A 21,666-nucleotide genomic window follows, 5' to 3' on the forward strand; every position below is an offset into this window, starting at 1 on the left:
GCGGCAGGGAGGACTAAATAAACTATGAATTAGGACGCAATGGGTTTCAATTTTCAAAAATGTCTTGTGTGAAAGGCAGCCTTTGATAAGAGAGATTTGGGATTGCTGTCTTCTACATGCTATCTCCACTTCTGTTCCTCCGTTTTCAATTCACAATGTTACTCCTCTACTTAAACAAACAAACAAGCAAAAAAACCCTTCAGTTGCTGTCAAGTAAAATAAGTTGAAAACAATCAGCCTGATATTCAGTGCCACCGTTTTTTGTTTTTTGGGACGGCGGACCCGAACAGGAATCCAAACTAACCAGCTGAGCTACCTAGCCAGCCACCACCATTATCTGGTTGTGATCTACCTTCTTAAACTATCTTGAATTATTTCCCTCCTCTCTGAACTACTGACCAAATCCAGACCTCCCTCAGTTCGTGTTCTAAACAGCCAGGGATTTGTGTATTTCTCCCTTACTCCACTGCTGAGGCCTCCTGGTAAGCAACTTTTTTCTCTAGGTTACCATCCCCCACTAGAACCTAACCGAGTGAGTTGCACAAAGGGACAGTCCAAGAAACAACGGTTTAAAACAGATGGGAAACCCCTCTTCCAACTGCAGTGCAAGGAGACAACGAGCGTCCTAATCTCTCCATTCCCAGAAACCTAGACTCTCCCCTCAAATATCCTTCTTGTCTCACCTACAGCACTAACGTCTCAAAGCAGGGGCAAATGCCAAATTGAAAACGCTCCTTCTCGGCCAAGGACCTCAAACTTCCGCTGCCCCCGGACAGGGTCTCCAACCTTCAGAAAAATGGCGAGTGGACCCAGGCCCTCGATTTTGAAGTTAGCTTTTTTCCGCAAATATCACCAGCACAAGATTTTCACATGTTTTTGCGGTGGAATGTTTTCTTAGCGGGCTGGTTTACTCGCTCAAGAGTAACCAATGCTCCAATTCATTGCCCAAGGCTCCCGACTCCGCGTCCCTCCGCCTCAGTCTTCTTTCCACTGCCAAAACAGCCGTTTCTCAGAGAAATCGCCCAAAGCGCGTGGCCGGGTGGTTACGCGGCCAACGGTTTTCTAACACGAGAGACAAGCGCGGGAGGAGAGGCGGGAATAAGTCGGGCCGGGGCGGGCGGGGGCAGGGAGGAGGAGCGGATGAAGGGCGGGGTCGGCACCGGGAAGGATCGCGAAGAAGCTGGGAGGCCCCGCCCTTTCCGTAGATATCTCTAGAAAGCCGCGCAGGAGCCCGAAAACAAAGACTGCGCACGCGCAGCGGCAGGGCCCGGGCATTTTGCTGCGTCACCAGCCGCCGCCCGGTCTCACCACCCCTCGCTAGCACGCACGCACGTTCATTCTCCGTTCTCGCGCCCCTTTTCCTATACTTTCCTCTTCTCCGCGACCGGAGCAGCAGCTCTCTTCGCGCGGTGCATTCTGGGGATTCAGGTCGAGCCCGCCGCTGCCGCCGTCGCCTGAGGGGAGCGAGGAGAGGCCGCGACTGGGGAGAAAACGCCGGAGTCGCCACCGGAGAGGAGTCGACTCCCTAACAGCCGCCGCCAAAGAGGCCCGCCCACCCGTCCGCCCGTCCCCCTGCCCCGTTCACAATGTGAGTGCGACACTCCGCAGAGAGAAGGTCGCCTCGGCATGAGGCCGAGGCCGCTCTGGGGGCTCTCAGGCCGCGGGGAAGCGGCCCCCTGCTCTCTCTTTCCTTTTGGCCCCTTCAGCTTTCTCCCCTAAATGGTGGCAGTCGTTCCGCCTGGGGTAGGAGGTATGGGATCCTTGTTCCGATTACCGTTGGCGGATGGAGGACATTTTTCCTCCAAATGTCCGCTTCCCCCACCCCTAAACCGTCCCTCAGCTTCCCCGTGCTGTAAAATCTACTTTCCCCCTCTTCGGCCTTCTGGCTTACAGGGAACTCTCTAACTTAGCCTTCGGCCTTAAGGTCCTGTGAGCTTTTGCCATGCGGGCGCCCTGGAGGCGTGAACCCTCTGGATTGCCACTTGGCTTCTTGGGCAGTCTGGTTCTGCCGCTCTGTGATGCCAGGGCCAGGCCCCAGGCCAAGTGCACCTGTGGTGGGTGCTCCTAGAAGCCTGATGTTGCTTCTGGTAGAGCACCACGCGGTCCTCCGCTGTGAGCGGCAGGTACTGCTAGGCAACTAGAGGTAGGCCGTGCTGTCACAACTTACTTCCTCCTCCTTGGTCTTGGTTTCTTGAGTATGGGTACTTCCAGGCCGTCTCCCAACTCCAGGCCTTTGAAAAGACTGGAGATTGCCAAAACTCAGCAGCTTCCCAGGCAGCGAGGAGGAGTTACCATTGAGCAGGTAGTTGAGCAGGTAGTTCAGCACGTGTCGAGTCGAAAGATATTGTGGACGTTTTCTGTGTTTTATGTTAAACTTTAGGTGAGGTTTTATTACTGTCCCAATGTAAGGATGAAATATGTATGTAATTACGTTCTGTTTTTTTTGAAAAGGAATTTGCTTTTTAATTGAAACGTATTGATTGTACGTATTTGTGGGGTACAGAGTTATAATTCAGTTCATGTAATGTATACTGTGTGTGACCATGTCAGGGTAGTTAGTATATTCATCGCAAAACATGTCTTTGTAGTGAGGACGTTTGATCTAGCCATTTGAGAACATAACAGTAAGTTACTGTTACTTATTTTTATTTGTTTTTTGGATGGCTAGCTAGTAAGGGATCCGGCTATTTTTAAAAAAATTATTTTGGGGGCTGGCAGGTATGGGGATCCAAATCCTTGACCTTGGTGTTACAACACTGCGCTCTAACCAGGTGAGCTAATCGGCCAGCCCAAATTACGGTTAATTATACCTTGTCGTAAAGCGCTTAGATTTGTGGAGGTGGCTACAAATTCTTTCTCATTCTTAGGTTTTTACCATGAAGGAAAACCGTGGTGATTTTAATCGAATAAGAATTCGTAGCACTGCCATTTTCAAGCCTTACATTCTTTGCAGGAAAAGCTTTACGTTTTTACATGTGAGAACTGGCAGTTTTATAGGTTTGGGGGGCTGGGTTCTAACTGTGCCCTAAAAAGTAGGTATGGAGAACAACTGAAGGGGAACAATTTTTATTCATATAGAAAGTAATACACTTTCAAGGGTTTGTATAATAAAGCAGTGATACTGACGGTGAGTATATTGGCTGGAAATCTCAATGGTTAAGCTAGGGGTTAAACTACAGCCAGTTGATGACAGAGAAAACCTCCAGAAGGAAGCATGTGTATGAGCATATATTAGAATTTTGGAGGATTTTTCCCCCAAAAGTGGTATCGAATAGATTATTTTTTAAAAGAAGATGTAAATCTGTATAAAAGAGCTTTTGCTTTTTCCCTTTGAAATCTCTTCCAAGTAACGTAGCAAGGATTGTATTAAAATGTCTTTTATACTTTGAAAATTTGAGTAGAAAGTGAGTTGTCTGATAAAGCATTACCAACTTTTAATAGAATAATGTAGCCAAACAGTATCAAGAAATACCATGTTTAAAATGACTTGGAACAGGAACTCTTTCTGGAGGTCACATAAAATAGTAAAATAGGTAAGAAACGTTAAGTTATGTAAATAAGATTCAGAACTCAGATGAAAAGTGTAGCAATCAGTATTCCAAAAAGCAGTCTCTCTGTAGTTACAGGAATGCTGCCTTCAAAATGAGCATTTTGAAGAGACCAGATAAATTTTATTCTCTTTAAAATTTTATTCAGTATGTACTATCTTGTAAATTCTTCAGGGTATCTTGTTGAACTAATGACTTAAATGAAATTATAAAATGAATTTCATGAGTCAGTTATTTGAGTTGGTGGAAACCTTTAATAGATCATTCAGTCCTAGAAAGAATCTGGCCCATAAGGGTTCATTTTGTTGCTGGATGCTCTAAACGTTTTTTAGATGTGGGGAGAGAGACATTTATGCTGGATGCCTTAAGGGTTTGGGATATGTTTTCCTCATTTGAAAGCTCGTTATTAGTGATTTCCTAGTTAAATTCGTTTAAATCTTAACCTGTAAAGGTTTTGTCTAGTAGCTTATATAAAAGTTCTTAATTTTACACCTACTTTAGAGAAGGCTGGGATTTTAAGACCTCTCCAATTTAGTCTTGTAGGGGGTGATGCTTTATGTTTTTTTTTTTTTTTTTTCCTAAATCGGTTGACATTGGGCCAATTAACAATAGATATAAAGTAAAATGTTTTTACTTTAAAAATATTTGAAGTCATTCTAGGTCATTCATTTGTTGCTTTATGTCTTGTACTTTAATAAATTGTCCAAAAACATACTGTGACTATCTGACAGTGGTTAAAATTTTATTTACTTCACCATAACTCAGCTTTGTAGAATTGAATCCCAAGAATAAAAATTTCAGTCTTCAAAAGAAATTGTCATAGTGAGCATATGGTTAATTTCTATAAGTTAGAGAAAAATAACTCATGAAAGTCTTTGTTTAGTGTTGATTTCCTAACAACTGTAACATGGCAACTGGATTTTCTTTCTTTTTTTTTCCCCTGTGTTCAGTTATACTTTAACTAGAAGTCAGTAGAAACTGGAAGTGACAAATCACTGGATTGCAGGCCAGGATTTTATTGCTAAATTAAGATTATCCTGTTTAAGTGGATTTTCTCAGTTTAAAAATCTTCTAAAAGCAATATCATTTTGGGGTCTTGTAGTGATTGTCCCTTTTCAGGAAAAAATACCTTTGTAGTATAAACTGTTTAGAATCAACCTAGCTGTTAAACAAGTAAGATGTTTTTTTTCTGAGTTTTTAACTGGAGAATTGTTGCATCTAGTTTATTTAGTTTTGGAAATACAAAGTATGTTATATTAAACTTTTTAATATTTACTGTGTGGACTGGCAGTGAGAGATTTTTAAATTGAGGCTGCTGCCTTGCTTTCAGTACACCTTTGAACTTTTATTCCTTTGGGCAAGATGACCTCCCCACGTATTGTATTCCAAAGCTGAATAAAATGTGCAGTTGTGGATTTTCTGTGCCACAGTTGCTCTTCATATGTAACCACACTTTTATAGAATGTTTATGTCAGGACCCTTTTTTTTTTCTTTTTAAATAAAAGATGACCGGCAAGGGGATCTTAACCCTTGACTTGGTGTTGTCAGCACCACACTCACCCAGTGAGCTAACAGGCCATCCCTACATGGGATCCAAACCTGTGGCCTTGGTATTATCAGCACCACACTCCCGAGTGAGCCATGGGCCAGCCCTGTCAGGACGCTTTTCAACTCAAAGCTTAATTTGGTGTACTGAAAGGATCTTAATAACAGGTGTTTTAAATTCCTTTTTATATTAGATTCCAGGATCTAATTCTTAAGATATCCATTCACAAAGCACTAATTAGTATCATAAAGGGGTGTCCAAAATAGGATTGGAACCCAAGATCTCATTTTTGTAGTTTTTTTGGCAGCTGGCTGGTATTGGGATCTGAACCCTTGATCTTGGTGTTACAAGGCTGGGCTCCAACCAATTGAGCTAACTGGCCAACACCAGGACCTGGGATTTCTTTTTTTTTTTTTTTTTTAAAGATGACCGGTAAGGGGATCTTAACCCTTGACTTGGTGTTGTCAGCACCATGCTCACCCAATGAGCTAACCGGCCATCCCTATATGGGATCTGAACCCTGAACCCGTGGCCTTGGTATTGTCAGCACCACACTCTCCCGAGTGAGCCACGGGTCAGCCCGGAAATCAGTATTTCTGAACTTGATAACATCTTTTCTCCTGCTTACTTTCTTTTTCTTGAATTTAATGAATTTTATTCTTCTGTAACCCTTGATTTATTTATTTATTTTGGCAGCTGGCTTTTTCAGGGATTTGAACCCCTTGACCTTGGTGTTATTAACACCATGCTGTAACAAACTGAGCTATAACCCTTGATATTTGAAGATACACTGGGATGTATAAAAAATTAGTATATCTAATCTTTAAGTAGCTTTTCTTCTTACTAGAAATATGTGTAATTTATTCCTAACCCTAAAATAAAGTTTGTTCCATTATTAAGCTCTAGTAAAAAGCTGGTCTACTGATTCCTATTTTCAGAATTCAAAGTATTTTTAATTTAGACAATCATCACACCTCGAGTAAGAGTAAGGGGGTGGCCAGTTAGCTCAGCTGGTTAGAGTGCAGTGTTATAACACCAAGGTCAAGTGTTTGGATCCCCATACTGGCTAGCCACCAAGGAAAAATAAATCAATAATAAACTCATAAGGAGACTGTTACTACTTCTGAATAAAGTATGTGAGGTTGTTTACAGAACATATCCTCTCCAGCATCTTATGTTTTTAAATATCTAGATAAACAATAGCTGTTTTTCAAAATACTAACAACCAAAGAAGATTATTTTATGATGCATCACCTATTAATACATCAAGAAAGATAAACCACAGCTAGTAATGGATGTGATTTCCCCAATCCCATATTTCGTAAGAGAAAGTTTTTGTACTAAATTTCATCTAGCTTGAATGTAAGCTTCTTAAGTGCAGGGATTTTTGTCTGTTTTGCTGACTATCTTACTCCATAATTCCTGGCACCACATCCAATTAAAAATTCATTTAATGAGTAACATTTAAACTCCAGATGTATTTTAGCCATATGACTTGGCTACATGAGGTGCTTGATGGTTAGGGTTGATGCTAACTGGAGTCTTCTACTATTTTTTTTTTTATTTTTTTTTGGTGGCTGGCCAGGACCCGGGAACAGAACCCTTGACCTTGGTGTTATAAGGCCCCACTCTAAACCATTGAGCTAACTGGCCAGCCCCCTGGAGTCTTCTACTATTGTTCCTATATTCTACTATAGCATATCTTCAGTATCTTATTCTATACAGGAAAGTAGATTGGTGGTCAGTAGTTGAAAGATAAAAGTTTGTGAGAGTGCCATCTATAAATCAAGTCTGTGGTTTTATATTCTGTTAATTGAGGCTTTGCTGTGTTTTGGGAAGTATGGGAAAGAAGTACCACCAAGTTGGTAAATACCCTCAGTATATTTGACTAATTTGAGTCCGTTATTTTAGGAATATTTAGCTTATTGGTTACAGTTTGGTCAGACTGATCATCTGTTTCTTGACTGGATCAGTCCTCCCCATTTGTTTTGTAACCTAAAGGAGTTGGCTGTTTCGTAAAAATTATTATTTTTTTTCTGTTTCTGATTTATTTCTGTGTGAGGCCATTAATTGAAGATAAAGCTTTTCAGGTTTTAAAATATTTGCCCATTTTTATCATAAAGATGATTGTTAATTAGCTTATCGTTGTGCAACGTTTTGCAGTCTTTTACATATTCTTATTAAAGTAGAGCATTTTAAAATGGTCGTTTTTGCTGTTTTCTTCAGTACGTTTGTCATATGATTTAGAGATACTAATATTTTGTGACCTGGTGATAGTATCCTAATTTTTTCCCAATGACTTTAGAGTAAGAATTCAGATATTAATGATTTGTCGCGTTTGCATATGTAGAAACTTTAATTTATAAGGAAATCAGTCTGATTGAACACTACCATGGGAGAAAGGTATTAAAGGTAGCTTGGGGAAATATACCAAAATGATGTGGAATTCTGTGGGAATTCTACATGTGTGTGTATATATATATATATCACCAATGAGGTTGATTTAAGTAATATATTTTAGAGGGTGGTATTATAACAACACCAAGGTCAAGGGTTTGGATCCCCATTCCAGCCAGCTGCCAAAACACAAAAAGAAAAAAATGTAGGAATCATTTTTGGCTTGTGGGCCACCCCCAAGTTTAGAGAGTTTAAATTTGTTTTTATCATCTGGGAAATGATTGTATTAGTTTGTTAAGGCTGCCATAACAAAGTACCGCAGACTGGGTGGCTTAAGTAGCAGAAATTTATTTCCTCTCAGTTCCTTGAGGCTGGAAGGTCAATATCAAGGTATCATCAGAGTTATTTTCCTCTGAGGCCTCTCTCTGGCTTGCAGATAATCATCATCTTGTGTCTTTTCTCTGAAATTGTCTGTCCTAATCTCCTCTTAAAAGGACACTATTCATACTGGATTAGGGCCTATCCTAAGACTTGTTTTCACTTAATTACCTTTTAAAGACTCTATCTCCAAAGGCATTCATATTCTGAGGTATTGGGGGGTTAGGACTTCAACATATGTATTTGGAAGAAACACAATTGAGCCCACAACAGTAATATAGTAGATTACTCTTAATGTGAATTTGATAAAAGAAGACTGAGCTCCCCTTGTTCCTATGTCCTTAATGTGAACAGAAACAGAACAGCTGGATATACTTGGTGTGTTTTTTAGTTTTTTAAAAAGTATACTTGGTTTTTGATATAGCCGCTGTAATAACCAGGTCACCATTAGTGTGTTCCTTCTCCATTACTATAGGCTCTTAATGTGCATCTTGCCCTTTATGAGGTAAACAGTACTGTTTTTTTTTTTTTTTTTTTTTTTTTTTTTTTTTGTCTTTTTCGTGACCGGCACTCAGCCAGTGAGTGCACCGGCCATTCCTATATAGGATCTGAACCCGCGGCAGCAGGAGCGTCGCCGCGCCCCCAGCGCCGCACTCTCCCGAGTGCGCCACGGGCTCGGCCTAACAGTACTGTTAAGTATCTTCAGATTATGTGGCTACAAAAGCATTTACCAGAATTTAAATAGGTTAATAATTTTTAACTTTATTGTGTAATTTTGTCAAAAATAAAAGGTAGAATACTACTGTGAATTCAAATGTACTCGTTATTCATTTTCAACCATTATTAGGACAGGGTCCATTTTATTTTTATCAGTTGCTCCCTCTTCTCCCCAATGGATTTTATTTTGAAGTTAAAATCACAAGATTTTTATCTGTTGCTCCCCCTTCTCCCCAATGGATTTTATTTTGAAGTTAAAATCACAAGTTCTAAAAAGAAGGAATATCTATAATCTGGACACTGATGGCAACAAATGCTGTTTACCAAAGCAGAAGTTTCTGAAATGTTAGAGTAAATGATAGTTGGACAAATATAGCCAGAGTTTATGAGCTGTAGCTATTGGAGTCTTCATTTTCTTAGTTGAATGGAAAAGATTGATTTTGTTTTTATGTTTTTGGGGGGCTGGCTGGCCAGTACATGTTTTTATGTTTTAAATTTAACATGATTTCTCAGTTAGACTGAATTGCTCCGAAGGAAGAAAGCATTCTACACAAAAATAAATTAATGTCACTTAAAAATATATATATATTTTAGAAACCAAGAAAAGAGAATAATTCCCCATGTACTCATCATCCAGATTCAGCACTTACCAAGTTTTTGCCACATTGCTTTATCTATCCTTTTTTCCTTTCCTGAAGTATTTTGAAGCAAACCCATATACTTCAGTTTTTATCTGTAATGGGTATTTTTTCCAATAAAAACTATGCCTTTTACACCTTAACACTAACAATGTCTGTATCATTTAATACCCTGTCCATATCCATATTTCCACAGTTGTTTCAGTATCTCTTTTTATGTTTAGTTGGAATCAAGATGCAGACCAGGTTTATAAATCGCACTTGTTTAGTAAATCTCTTAGGTCTCTCTTAATTTGGGTCTCTCTCTCCTTCATGCCATCGATTTGTTAAAGAGACCGTGTTCAGGATTTGTCATTTGTAGTATCATTCAGCTTCTTCCTTTTTCTCATACTTCCTGTAGATGGTAATTAAGCTTCAAAGGTTTATTAAATTGGGGTAAACTTTTTTTTTTCCCAAACAAGTATTTTTTGGTTTTTTTGGTGGTTGGCCTGTGTGAGATCTGAACCCTTGACCTTGGTGTTATAACACTGTGCTTTAATCATCTGAGCTAACCAGCCATCCCCAAACAAGTATGTATTGTAGTTAGTATACAGGAATACATCATGTTGCATCAAATCTGGTGATATGTATCCCATTGTCCCACTTCTAGTGATGCTAAGATTGGTATGTTCTTCATTAATTGTGTTCATCTAATAGCTGTTCATAGTATCACATCCATTGATGATCATTGCCAAGCCAGTTTAAGAGTTGCAGAATGGTGTTTTTCTTGTTTCCTTCCACAACAAAACTAGTGTTCTGTGACGTCTCCCTCGTAAACTGCCACTTCAGTTATAGTGAACTAAGGTTCATAACAAGAAGGAAGGAAGAATGCCAAATTCTTTTATTGACAGTTTGTAAAGAATTGGTGCTCCAGCATTTTGTAGTGATCTAGAATTGTAGGTAGTTTGTCTTGAATTTTTTATTTATTCAACTAATTATTTATTTTTTGGGTCCCTGACCAGTATGGGGGATCTGAACCCATGACCCTGGTGTACCAGCACCATGCTCTCCCAATTGAGCTAGCTGGCCAGCCCTATTTTTTAAATTGATAACAAATTTTGGGTTTTTATATTCAATATATTTGCAGTCATTCTTTTTTTTTTCTTTTGATTTATCAATATACAGTGTAGTTGATTTTCATGTCCTTTTACTTTTTAAAAATTCTCCTTTCCCTCCTCCCTCTCCTCCTGCCTTCTTCTTTTTGATGCTCAGATTGCCTTTGGCCAAGGGCAGACCCTTTTTGTTGCCTCCTGTTTTGACTGACCTTGTTGTCTTTAAAGTTTCATTTTCACCAGATGTCCCAAGCTAGTATTTCCCACTTTAGACTTGGGATCAGCCGTTTCTCTAAAGGAGCTCTGGTTCCTTTTAGTTGGAAATGGTATTTTGGCACTGGAGTCGTCATTGCCACCAGTTGTTATCATTAATGCCGTTTTAAAAATAGGACAATCAGTCACTTCCATTTTAAAATCTGTCACTTGAATTTTCTATTACATTAGCAAATATTTTCAGTTAAAAACAACATGTTACCAGATACTGAGAATAATACTTTGGCTAGAAGTAATGGGTGGCCTATTCATAAAACTCCTAAATTGTTTTTCTTTTTCTTTTTTTTTTTTTTTTTTTTTGTCTTTTTCGTGACCGGCACTCAGCCAGTGAGTGCACTGGCCATTCCTATATAGGATCCGAACCCGCGGTGGGAGCGTCGCCGCGCTCCCAGCGCCGCACTCTCCCGAGTGCGCCATGGGCTCGGCTCCTAAATTGTTTTTTAGATGCGTTAACATACTAACATTAGAAGTTGTAGGGCCAGCCTGTGGCTCACTTGGGAGAGAGAGGCGCTGATAATACCAAGGCCATGGGTTCGGATCCCTATATATAGGGATGGCTGGTTGGCCCACTCGGAGAGCGTGGTGCTGACAACACCAAGTCAAGGGTTACAGTTCCCTTACCAGTCATCTTTAAAAAAAAAAGTTGTGATTCACTGGTCCACAGAAGTTTGGTTAGACTTCTTTTTCAGTCATTTAAAATCTGAAAATGCCTTGAACTTGTTAAGACAAGTGAACAGATATGATGTAGTGGGAGGGGAGAGGAACAGGTAAAGGGACATGAAAATCAACTACAATGTATATTGAGAAGTTAACATAAAAAATGAAATTTTTTAAGAATCTGCTGATAGGTGCCTAAAGAAATAGCCTTAACCTTTGCTGATTTGCCAGTATTTAGACTGGAAACTGCCATGTGTGATTTTTTTAACCTACTTCACATCTGATATCAATATGATTAGTCAAGTTTAACAGTTATGTAAAAATGTTGATGAGCAGTTGACTGCAACTTTTTATTTATAGAATAACTTCAAACTACTCCTCCTTAGAGCTGGGAATTTCAAAGTTCGGAAACTAAATCCCTTTCAGTTGAATTGATTTATCAGTCGTGTTTGAATATATAATAACCAATATTTTTTAACATTTTATTTTGAAATAATTCTAGACTTATGGAAAAGTTGGAATGAAATACAAAGAATTCCTGAATGCCAAATAACTAATTTTTGTATTATCAAAGCAGCACATATTTATTTCTTTAGAAGTAATTGAAACAGCTGGGTGTGACGTGGTGCTACCGTCTGTCTTTCATCATCTTTTTGGCTCATTTTTTAAAGGCAAATACTGTTAGTTTTGTGTGTGTGTGTGTGTGTGTGAATTCTTCTAGGAATTATGATGCATATGTGCAGACATTTGTCTCTTGAATAACTTGTCTAAAGATTACTTTAGAAAATTATTTACGACATAAAATCTTTATTGCCTGTTCATCAACCATGTTTGAATGTATTTGCTGGTAGTGGTTTTTTAGCCATATCCTAAAACATAATTTTAATAGATGGGTAGAGCTCTGGCAGCTGACAGAATGAAGACAGGAGCAGATCAACAATATTAAGAAAAAAGCAAATAGAAGGTTGCTTCTAGTACTATTGGATACGTGTATAGAGTAAAAGATGAAGAAAAGTTTTCATTTAATGTCATTATTTAGAATCATAAAAGATTTTTTTAAAAAGATGACCAGTAAGGGGATCTTAACCCTTGACTTGGTGTTGTCAGCACCATGCTTTCCTGAGTGAGCTAACCAGCCATCCCTATATAGGAATCTGAACCTGTGGCCTTGGTGTTATCAGTACCACACTCTCCCAAGTTAGCCACGGGCTGGCCCTTAGAATCATAAAAGTTTTAAGTTATGTTTGTCCCTACTCTCCCCCAAAAAAGTCAGAAATAAGCTGCAAATGAGAATATTTTTGAAGACAAACACTGTAATTTTCCATACTTTTGATTCCCACAGTTCCTAACATTGTAAGTTAGAGGTACTGAATACTGTATTTTCAGTTGAAAGTGGGTTGTTTCTCTTGGTTTATTAATTCTGTAAAATGTAGTTTTAGGAACAGGACTCTAAAGGAGTAGAACATAATTTTTCACAGAACTAGCTAAATGGTTAACACTATTAAGCACTGTTTTTTTAAAATCTCTCGTTATGAAATTGATACCATTCTGAAACTAAACCTTGTTAGAGCCTTGTTTTAATTTGTAATGTAGCTGTTAGGGTAGAAATGTAGGTTCTTTTTAAAATTGTAATAAACAGCCTCGAAATAATCAGTGCTATAATGGAGTAGAGAAATACATTACTTACATGCTAAACTTCAGAGGTTATGTGAATATTCAGTTAATGATTTTCAGCTTGACTTTTGTCTAATTTTATCTCTTTGTAGGCAGCCTGCTTCTGCAAAGTGGTATGATCGAAGGGACTATGTCTTCATTGAATTTTGTGTTGAAGACAGTAGAGATGTTAATGTAAATTTTGAAAAATCCAAACTTACATTCAGGTAATTTACCATTTTTACATCATTGGGTGAAATTAAAATCTTGTTTCCAACAACTGAATGGTTTTTCAGTTTGCTTGTTTTGTTTTCTTTCCACTGAAATTATTACTAATCTTTACCTCTTGAAGATGCTTATTTCTTCTTCTTTTTTTTTTCTTTCTTTTTTTTGATACAGTTGTCTTGGAGGAAGTGATAATTTTAAACATTTAAATGAAATTGATCTTTTTCACTGTATTGATCCAAATGTAAGTAATCTTGATGCCTTAATCCTGATTTAAATCATGAGAAAATGGACATACTTCAAGTACTCTTTTTAGCAGTAAGCATTGTTTTTCTTAACAGTTCAGAGGCTAACTAGGTATATTTATATTTTGCTGTGTTTTTCCCCCTTCCTTCAGAATATTTTTCTGTATATTCTTTTTTGTTCTTGCTACTGTTATTTGGACTCAGGGCAGTACTCTTTTTTTTTTTTTTTTTTTTTTTTGCAATTGGGTGGTTTAGAATTTTTAGTGGTCAAGGCTGTGTTGTTTATAGAGAGTCTAGAAAATGTAGGAAAAGAAATGTGAAAAGAGAGCTAAGAAATTACAAGCTACTTTCTATCCTATAGTGATCTTAGAGAGATAAATGATGTGATAATGATTTTATTTTTAGGATTCCAAGCATAAAAGAACGGACAGATCAATTTTATGTTGTTTACGAAAAGGAGAGTCTGGCCAGTCATGGCCAAGGTTAACAAAAGAAAGGGCAAAGGTAGGTTTCATTTTTTTTTTTTTTTTTTTTTAAGTTTAACATTTTTATTTTAATAGTAAAAGATACACTTGTTTGCCATAAGGAATATAGTATTTTTGTTTCATAGCTAAGTATAAATTCTCATGTTCTATGTTTTTGCCCTACTTTGAGGTTAATTTGTCCATCCGTCTGTCTTTCTGTCCCCGCCCCCCCCCCCCGTGCCCGCAATTAAACTTTGCTCTGTAAGAGATTTATTAGTTTAACTTAACAACAGGTATGGTCAGAATGTCAGTCACTAGTTGATTCAGAATCTTTTGCATTGATGAGACAGACTCTGCATCGAATGCTTTATAAATTATTCAGATATCATATGGGAGTATAGCTTGGTGTCACTGAATAAATTACTCAAGCATATGAGAATAGTTCCTACCAATTTATTTTTGCTGTTTAAAAAGGTAGGTTTAACAACTGAAAAAAACTTCATTGAAATTATATTTATCATTACTGCATTTTTTTTTTTTTTTCTGGGTTTTTTTTTTTTTTTTGGCATCTGGCAAGTACTGCCTTTGATTTCACATTGATTTATCTATTTTAATCTTTTTTTGTGTGTTAATTACATGCCCCACGGCTGCAAAAAAATATATATATGTATGTATGTATAATCTTAAAAGTACAAGTCAGCCTAATCATGGAGTGATGTTTGTATTGATCTATAGCTTAATTGGCTTAGTGTGGACTTCAATAATTGGAAAGATTGGGAAGATGATTCAGACGAAGACATGTCTAATTTTGATCGTTTCTCTGAGGTAAGTTCTTCCACCACCACCCCACCCCCCCATAACATTTCTATATAGTCATTTTATTTTTTTTTTAAGTATGTAGTTAATTTGGTTTGATTTTTAAGTGTATAATGGGTATTCAAGAGACATGTTTTATTTTCAAGATCATTCTGTGGTAACCGAGTAAGACCTTAACAGTAGTGATTTTTTTTTTTTTTTTTTTTTTTGTTTGTTTGTTTGTTTGTTTGTTAGGTTCCAAAGTTGATGTTTAAAGGCAGACAGAGGACCGAGCCCGTGGCGCACTCAAGAGTGCGGCGCTGGGAGCGCAGTGACGCTCCCGCCGCGGGTTCGGATCCTATATAGGGATGGCCAGTGCACTCACTGGCTGAGTGCCGGTCACGAAAAAGACAAAAAAAAATAATAATTAAGGCAGACAGAAACTAAGCTGTACAGTTTATCAGTCCATCACAACTAGTTTTTATTTCAGTTTTGGAATAGATTTTTTTTTTTTTTTTTTAGCATGAATGCAGTAGTTGGCTTGCATTTTTGAGCTATATAATACAAATATCCTTTAAACACAAGAATCATGGTGAGATGTTCACAGTGAGAGGTGTGCGGGGTTTTTAATTTGCAAAAACGGGGAGAAGGGGTTAAGGTTTAAGCAAGCCTGTTTTCTAAGATGTCACCATATAGAAATACATATTGCCATGGTCAAAGAAAAAATGATTAATCTACCTGTAGGCAGAAGAGGCCTCATCAAATACAGTGGAATAAAGCTGATTAGAAAATAGAATATTAGGTTGTTAGTTGACTGTATACCCATGAAATCCTTTTTTCATTGCAGTTTGAAATTTTTAATCAATTAGACTTTATTTGTATTTCTTCTTTAAAAACTAAGAGTTAAAGGAAGCTAAGTTTCCAGCTTCCTGTATATAACTGTTTATTTAATATCTCTTTTCATGGCTCTGGTACCATGATTTCAACAGACAGGAGGATATCGTATTCATGTGTTCTTCTCAACTGTGCTATTAACCTGTCGTGATTAGTGCCACCATTTATCCAGCTGTGCAAGTCATAACCTCATAACACTGTTCTTTTGTATTGTGCTATCTTTGTTCTGTTTTTGTTTTACCTCCTAAATAGCTCTTGAATACATTCAGTTCTGTGTTGATATTGTATCCTCATCACCTAGCATTGTGTTTGACACATTTTGAGCATTTTTCTTGCCCAAAGAAACTTAACAGAAGTATTCAACCATGCCTTTGGAGGTAGGGAAACTCTTTGGCAGTTACTCATGTTATTCAAGACTAGATTGCCCAGAATTTTTATACTGAGAGATTGGACTAGGTATCTTTGAGTGTGTGTATTTTTTTATTTTTTAATTAATTGAGGTAAGAATGCTTAACATGAGATTCACCCTCTTTTTAAGTGCACACACGATACAGTTTTGTTGACTACAGGCACAGTGCTGTGCAGATTTCTGGAACTATTCATCTCGTATAACTAGAACTTTATACTTGTTGAACAGCAGTAACCTCACCCGTTTTTCCTTTCCCCCAGCTCCTGGCAACTACCATTTGACTCTGTTTCTGTGCAGATATCTCATATAAGTGTTCATGCTGTATTTGTCCTATGACTGGCTTTTTTCACTTAGCATAATGTCCTCCAGGTTCATTCATGTAGCATGAGTAATATTCCATTGTTTTAAAGACTGAACACATTTCATCGTGTGTACGACTAGGTATCTTTTTAAGGTGCCTTCCAATTCTGAAATCTGGGTAAGCATTTTTTTGTTTTTTGTTTTTTTTTACCTAAGTAGGCATGAATGAGGCATATATTTTTTAAGTCTCTGATTTTTTCTTTACAATGTTATGCATCGTTATGTAAATAATTTTATCTTTTGAAAATTTTAATATTACAGAAAAGTAACTCCGTAAGTCTCTCCCCATCTTACAATAGTTGTTTAGTATTTGGTTGCTTGTCTCTCTTTAAATAATAATACTGTTTGCTTTATGATAATAAACAACTGAAGATGGAAAACTATACTTCCTATGAGTGTGTTCTACTGTTCTGCTTTATTGTTACTATTATTCCAGTATAACCCCTTATATATAAGGGGTATTTTCCTTGTGTACATTTTTCAGGAATTAGTTTTATTTGCAGTTTTTTAACTTCAGAGTTATGCTGTTGTGCCTTCAAGTCAATATTCACACCTTTTTACAACCTAATTATTCTGAAGGACTTTATTTTAAAATATTTTTTGGTTCTTCATAGTATTTAAAATCATAATAAGAATATCATAATATACATGCCACCTAGCTTAAAATATGATGCTTTACAACTATAAATGAATCCCATTCTTTTTCTTAGCCATCAGAGGAACTATTCAGAATTTTTATTTTAATTTCTCTAGCATACATAGGTATCTTGCTGGATGAATTTTAGTAACGTCCCCTTTCTTTAAGGAGAACTTAGTCCTAACTCCCCTACAAGTTTTCAGGATTTTATGTAATAACCTATTATTTACCTTTTCCAAGGGAGGGTACTTAAGTTTATTTTGTATTCTTCATTTGTGGAAATCTATGACAGACTTAAGATTTATTTCTGGAGCATGCAACCTAATAATTAGGGCTTAATTTAACATCATTTTTAAAACTAATTTTTACACTTCAAATAGATGATGAACAACATGGGTGGTGATGAGGATGTAGATTTACCAGAAGTAGATGGAGCAGATGATGTAAGTGTATAAATTCTTCTTTCTGTTTACTTTAGTAAGAAACAATGTATTTATAGGTGGGTTTATATAGATTCAAGATTGCTTTTTTGGCCACTTCTTGGTTTTTGCTTAAAAATTGATTTTTTTTAAAAAGATGTGCCCATTTTTGAGGGATGGGTACTTAACTAGGGAACTGATGTTTCGTGGACCATTCCTCAAGGGACCGGATTTCAAAAGAGTCACTGCATAGAGAAATCATATATTTTATTCAATTAAGAGTTAGTTTAGGGATTATTTTGACTAAGAAAGTAAGTTAAATAGGTTTTATAGTGGGATTGGTCAGAGACGCTAGTAAACAGATGGACAGGGCTGGCTGGTCAGCTCAGTTGGTTAGAGCTTAGCCTAAGGTCAAGGGTTTGAGTCCTCATACTCGTCAGTCTTCCCCCCCCCAAAAAAAAAAAAAAAAAGGATGAACATTGTGAAAGTATAAGATATACTAGGCCACTTTTCTCAACATCCCCCCCAGCATCCTGTTATCATCTTCCAGAAAGTTATTCAGTGCAGTTTGGAAAATATTTAGACTAATTTAAAAGCCAGGATTACAGTTCATTGTCTTCTGTCAGTACGTTGGTCTTCACATTGAGCCACTTTTCCTCTTTCATTGAATGCCAAGTGAGAAGAGCAACAATTTAGGGAGGGATTGATTCAAAGGCTGGGCTAAATTTTCACCAAAAGGTACACGCCTTTTCAGAAAGATTAGATCTTCAGCTGTACATCTGTTCACCTTAGGTAAACCTGGTCTTAAGATCAATGATTAAATTCCTAGGCTTGGTATAACCATATACCTATGCTACTTTAGTCAAAAATACAGTGCTTCAGGTTTTTAAAGTAAACTGTTCACTTAGCAGAGGAATGTTTGATCAGCTTGGTAATTTTTGTTTTTTAATTTCTTCTGCAGGATTCACAAGACAGTGATGATGAAAGTAAGTGTCTATAAAAAGTATGTTTACACAGTGATGTTTCACATCAGAGACCAAACTCTCAAAAAGAGATATTAACTTCTTAATAATTCTTGGAAGAGAAATGATTTTTTTATTGCCTTGAATAAATAGCCAAAGCAAAAATGTGAATGATTTGAGATAGTAAGACAACCAATTAACTTACTAGGAAACTTTATATTTTTGGCTACTTTTCCTATAAGACTTTAAAGTTGGTAGATTATTTTCTTGTTCTTCATACTAATGTTTTAAAAATCCTTTCAGAAATGCCAGATCTGGAGTAAGGAATATGTCATCACCCGGATTTTGAGAAAGAAAAATAACTTCTCTGCAAGATTTCATAATTGAGAGAATTCCTGAGTTGATAGCTCCAAAGGCAGATGCTGTATTTGCCTTCTTTAACCCATTTTTCAATCTGTTTGTTTTTTAAAAGGCTTCACTAAGGGTTGACATCTACCATTGTATGGGCAATTTTAAGTCAGCTAAGGCAATAACCTTATGCATGAATATTTCCCAGACTTTCATGAAGCTGTTGAGGTCCTAGGCAATTGATAAAGCAGTTGTGATAAATAAAAACATTTCACTTAAGTCTCCTTTAGTTCGTAATATAGATACTGACATGATAGGAAGCACTCAGCTTAGGGAAAGATAATTAAATTTTAGATTTTAGGACATGGACTCAAGTGGCTGAAACAAATTGGCTGATAACCTTAATCTGGTAACTTGCTGTTCCTCTGGTGTATCCTTCAGGATTGTTCCACTAAAGTTTATTTTTCAAAAAGTTTACTTCACATTATTTTTAAGTGATCACGTGTCAGTGTTTCAGATGTATCTTAGCTAAAACTAGTGAATGCCCTAATTTAGATGGTTTTTGAAGCCTATACATTTGGTATTGTTTGGCCCTTAAGCTTTACATCTCTTAGCATGGAGGACAAAGAAAGCTGTACATTGTTGCTTGAGAGTCTGTGCGTTTAGACCAGATTTGTATTTGCACTGTCAGTATGGCAAATGAGTGAAAAAATGTTAATACACTATTGGATTTTTTATTTCTTTTTTTGATTCAGCTTATACCAGGGCTGAAAACCTCAACTTATGTTCATGACAGTGGGGATTTTTTTAAATGTCTACATTCTTTCTAATAAACTGTTGGAAGACTTCTTGGCTGTCCTTTCAAGTGTCTGGTTTACTGTAAATTGATGTATTCACCATTTACTGGAATGGAGTTTTTATTTGAGGACGAATTTGGGACGACTACTCTGTTTGAAAGAAGAGGCTTGCTGTAATATCACAGGAAACCTTTTTGAAGTGGATCTGTAATAGAAGATTGTAGATGCACTTTGCAGCAGTTGGAAAAGAAAGTGTTGTGACTTCATTGAAATAAAACTACATGTGTTGTCCTCCTCTAAATCTTTGAGCTTCCACATTTTGGCAGTTTTCATTTCCTCACAGCCTTCTGTCATAGCATAGAAGTGCTTCATTTGATTGCACTTCTTTATGTCAGATATTCAGGACCTGTATTGCAAGCAAACAAAGATTAATCCTTCAGGTGATGGCTGAGGTCAAGGAGTTAACAGGATATGCCCAGGGACAAAAAACTGGAAAAACTGGATAGATGGGAAGTGCAATAGTGGAGATGCACAGATGGGAAGAGGATCGCTGGGGGAGAGTTAAGTGTAAATAGAGTGAGGGTATCATTACTTTTTTGTCCATTTTGATATGTGGTGGTTCAGGTGCTATGACACTTTGTGGAAAACCTGAACATCTAGTTGCTTTGGATGAGGTTGGGGGTGGGAGGTAGGCACTTCCCAGTTGAATCTTAGAAGCTAAACTGCCTGTAGAAAGGTGACCTGTCATATGGGGCAACTGAAATGGATGGGAGTTGGAGGGAGTGAGTTTTTAACAGGGTGAACTAGAAATATTATTTTCTGAAGACCTACTTTAACTCCTAAATTCTCTTGTTCTTGTATATGTATTTCAGACCTGTGTATTTAATTAAACAAAAACCACACTAGATTACATATTAGAATGTCTGTTTCCACCAGTGAAGGGCATTATATATCACCACTAATTCTCTGGCCCCTAGCACAGCACCTGGCATGTGGTGAAGACTCAGTAAATGTTGAATGAATACGAGGATACTTCAGAAAGTTTGTGGAAAAGTAGAATTGAAAGATACGAATTTTTTCCATGAACTTTTTTTGTTTCCATGAACTTTTTGAAGTACCCGCATATGTTTCAGAAATGCTATAGTATGGGTAAAGTTTTGCAGGTGAGGTAAGGAAACAAGTTGTGCAAATTCAGGGCTGGCCAGTTAGCTCAGTTGGTTAGAGAGTATAGCCCTATAATCACAAGGTCACAGGTTTGGGTTTCTGTGCCAGACAGCCACCAGAAAAAAAGGCAGAATCAGTCAAATGATAAAAGATGAAGGGCTAAAGTTAGGTACTGGCAGTGGGGTCCAGATTCCAGAAAGATGTAGGTGGTCAAATAGGGCTTGGTAACTCATTTAAGGTGGCCAGTCTTGGCTTTGCCCTTAACACTTGCTACATAGTCTTTTCTAAGTGAAAACTATATGTCACTTGCTTTTATTTTGTCACTTTTGTCAGTGTGGATAATTTCATTGTTTTTGTGAAAAACCTATCCAGAATTCTAGCCTAAATTTCTTAACCTCAAAGCCAATGGCCTTTGCTTGCATACTCCACTTAGCAATCTATGCCCATGGCTATATCTTATCATGATCACAAGGTAAGAAGTGAAAGAACTGAAAAACTGCTTACACTACGACTAACAGCCTCATGGAATCCACCTGTCCCTCTATTCTTTTTATGGCCTCAACTAGTTTAGTCTCATAGCTCTAGTTCCTATTTCTCAAGCCCTGTCTGTGGTTCATCTTGAAACTGATAGTTCTCAAACTGTCAAAAATCAGAGGGTTCTTTGTGATAAAGTGAATCCCTAGGTCCCAGTTCTGAGATAATCTTCAGTAGGGCCATAGATTTGCAATTCAATATAACTTGAGATCAGTTATTCTTTTTTTTTTTTTTTTTATTGGCAGCTGGCTGGTGTGGGCTTTCGAACCCATGACCTTAGTGTGATAAAGCTGTGCTCTAACCAACTGAGCTAACCGGCCAGCCCGAGATCAGTTATTCCTGAGGTGTGTTCCCCAGACTAGCAGCATCAGTCTTGCCTAGGAACTTATTAGAGGTACAAATTCTGGGCCCCAAAACAGACATACTGAATCAGAAACTTGGGAGGGTGAGGTCCAATGATCTCCAGCCCTCCAGGTGTTTCTGATGTATGCCAAAGTTTGACACCCATTGTTTTT

At 37.5% G+C, this 21,666-nt stretch overlaps 1 protein-coding gene across 2 annotated transcripts; it reads left to right on the forward strand.

Annotated features, from left to right (window-relative positions):
• The first annotated feature begins 1,243 nt into the window (after positions 1-1,243).
• On the forward strand, positions 1,244-19,754 carry PTGES3 (prostaglandin E synthase 3). Of its 2 annotated transcripts, XM_063075486.1 has the most exons (8): positions 1,244-1,588; positions 13,012-13,125; positions 13,298-13,367; positions 13,774-13,872; positions 14,568-14,657; positions 17,308-17,370; positions 18,308-18,332; positions 18,612-19,754. In XM_063075486.1, coding segments are annotated over exons 1-8 (483 nt in total). In that variant the 5' UTR covers positions 1,244-1,586; the 3' UTR covers positions 18,632-19,754. The 2 variants fall into 2 exon arrangements, with proteins under 2 accessions (XP_062931556.1, XP_062931557.1); XM_063075487.1 differs by lacking the exon at positions 17,308-17,370 and having other exon boundaries at positions 1,245-1,588.
• Positions 19,755-21,666: the final 1,912 nt, after the last annotated feature.

This window comes from Cynocephalus volans, chromosome 12, assembly GCF_027409185.1.
Source record: "Cynocephalus volans isolate mCynVol1 chromosome 12, mCynVol1.pri, whole genome shotgun sequence".
In the NCBI taxonomy this organism is placed as follows: domain Eukaryota; kingdom Metazoa; phylum Chordata; class Mammalia; order Dermoptera; family Cynocephalidae; genus Cynocephalus; species Cynocephalus volans.

Coding starts and splice junctions, on each gene's coding strand:
- PTGES3 (XM_063075486.1), top strand. Junction 17,371..18,307: donor AAGTAGATGGAGCAGATGAT/GTAAGTGTATAA, acceptor TTTCTTCTGCAG/GATTCACAAGACAGTGATGA. Junction 18,333..18,611: donor ACAAGACAGTGATGATGAAA/GTAAGTGTCTAT, acceptor AAATCCTTTCAG/AAATGCCAGATCTGGAGTAA.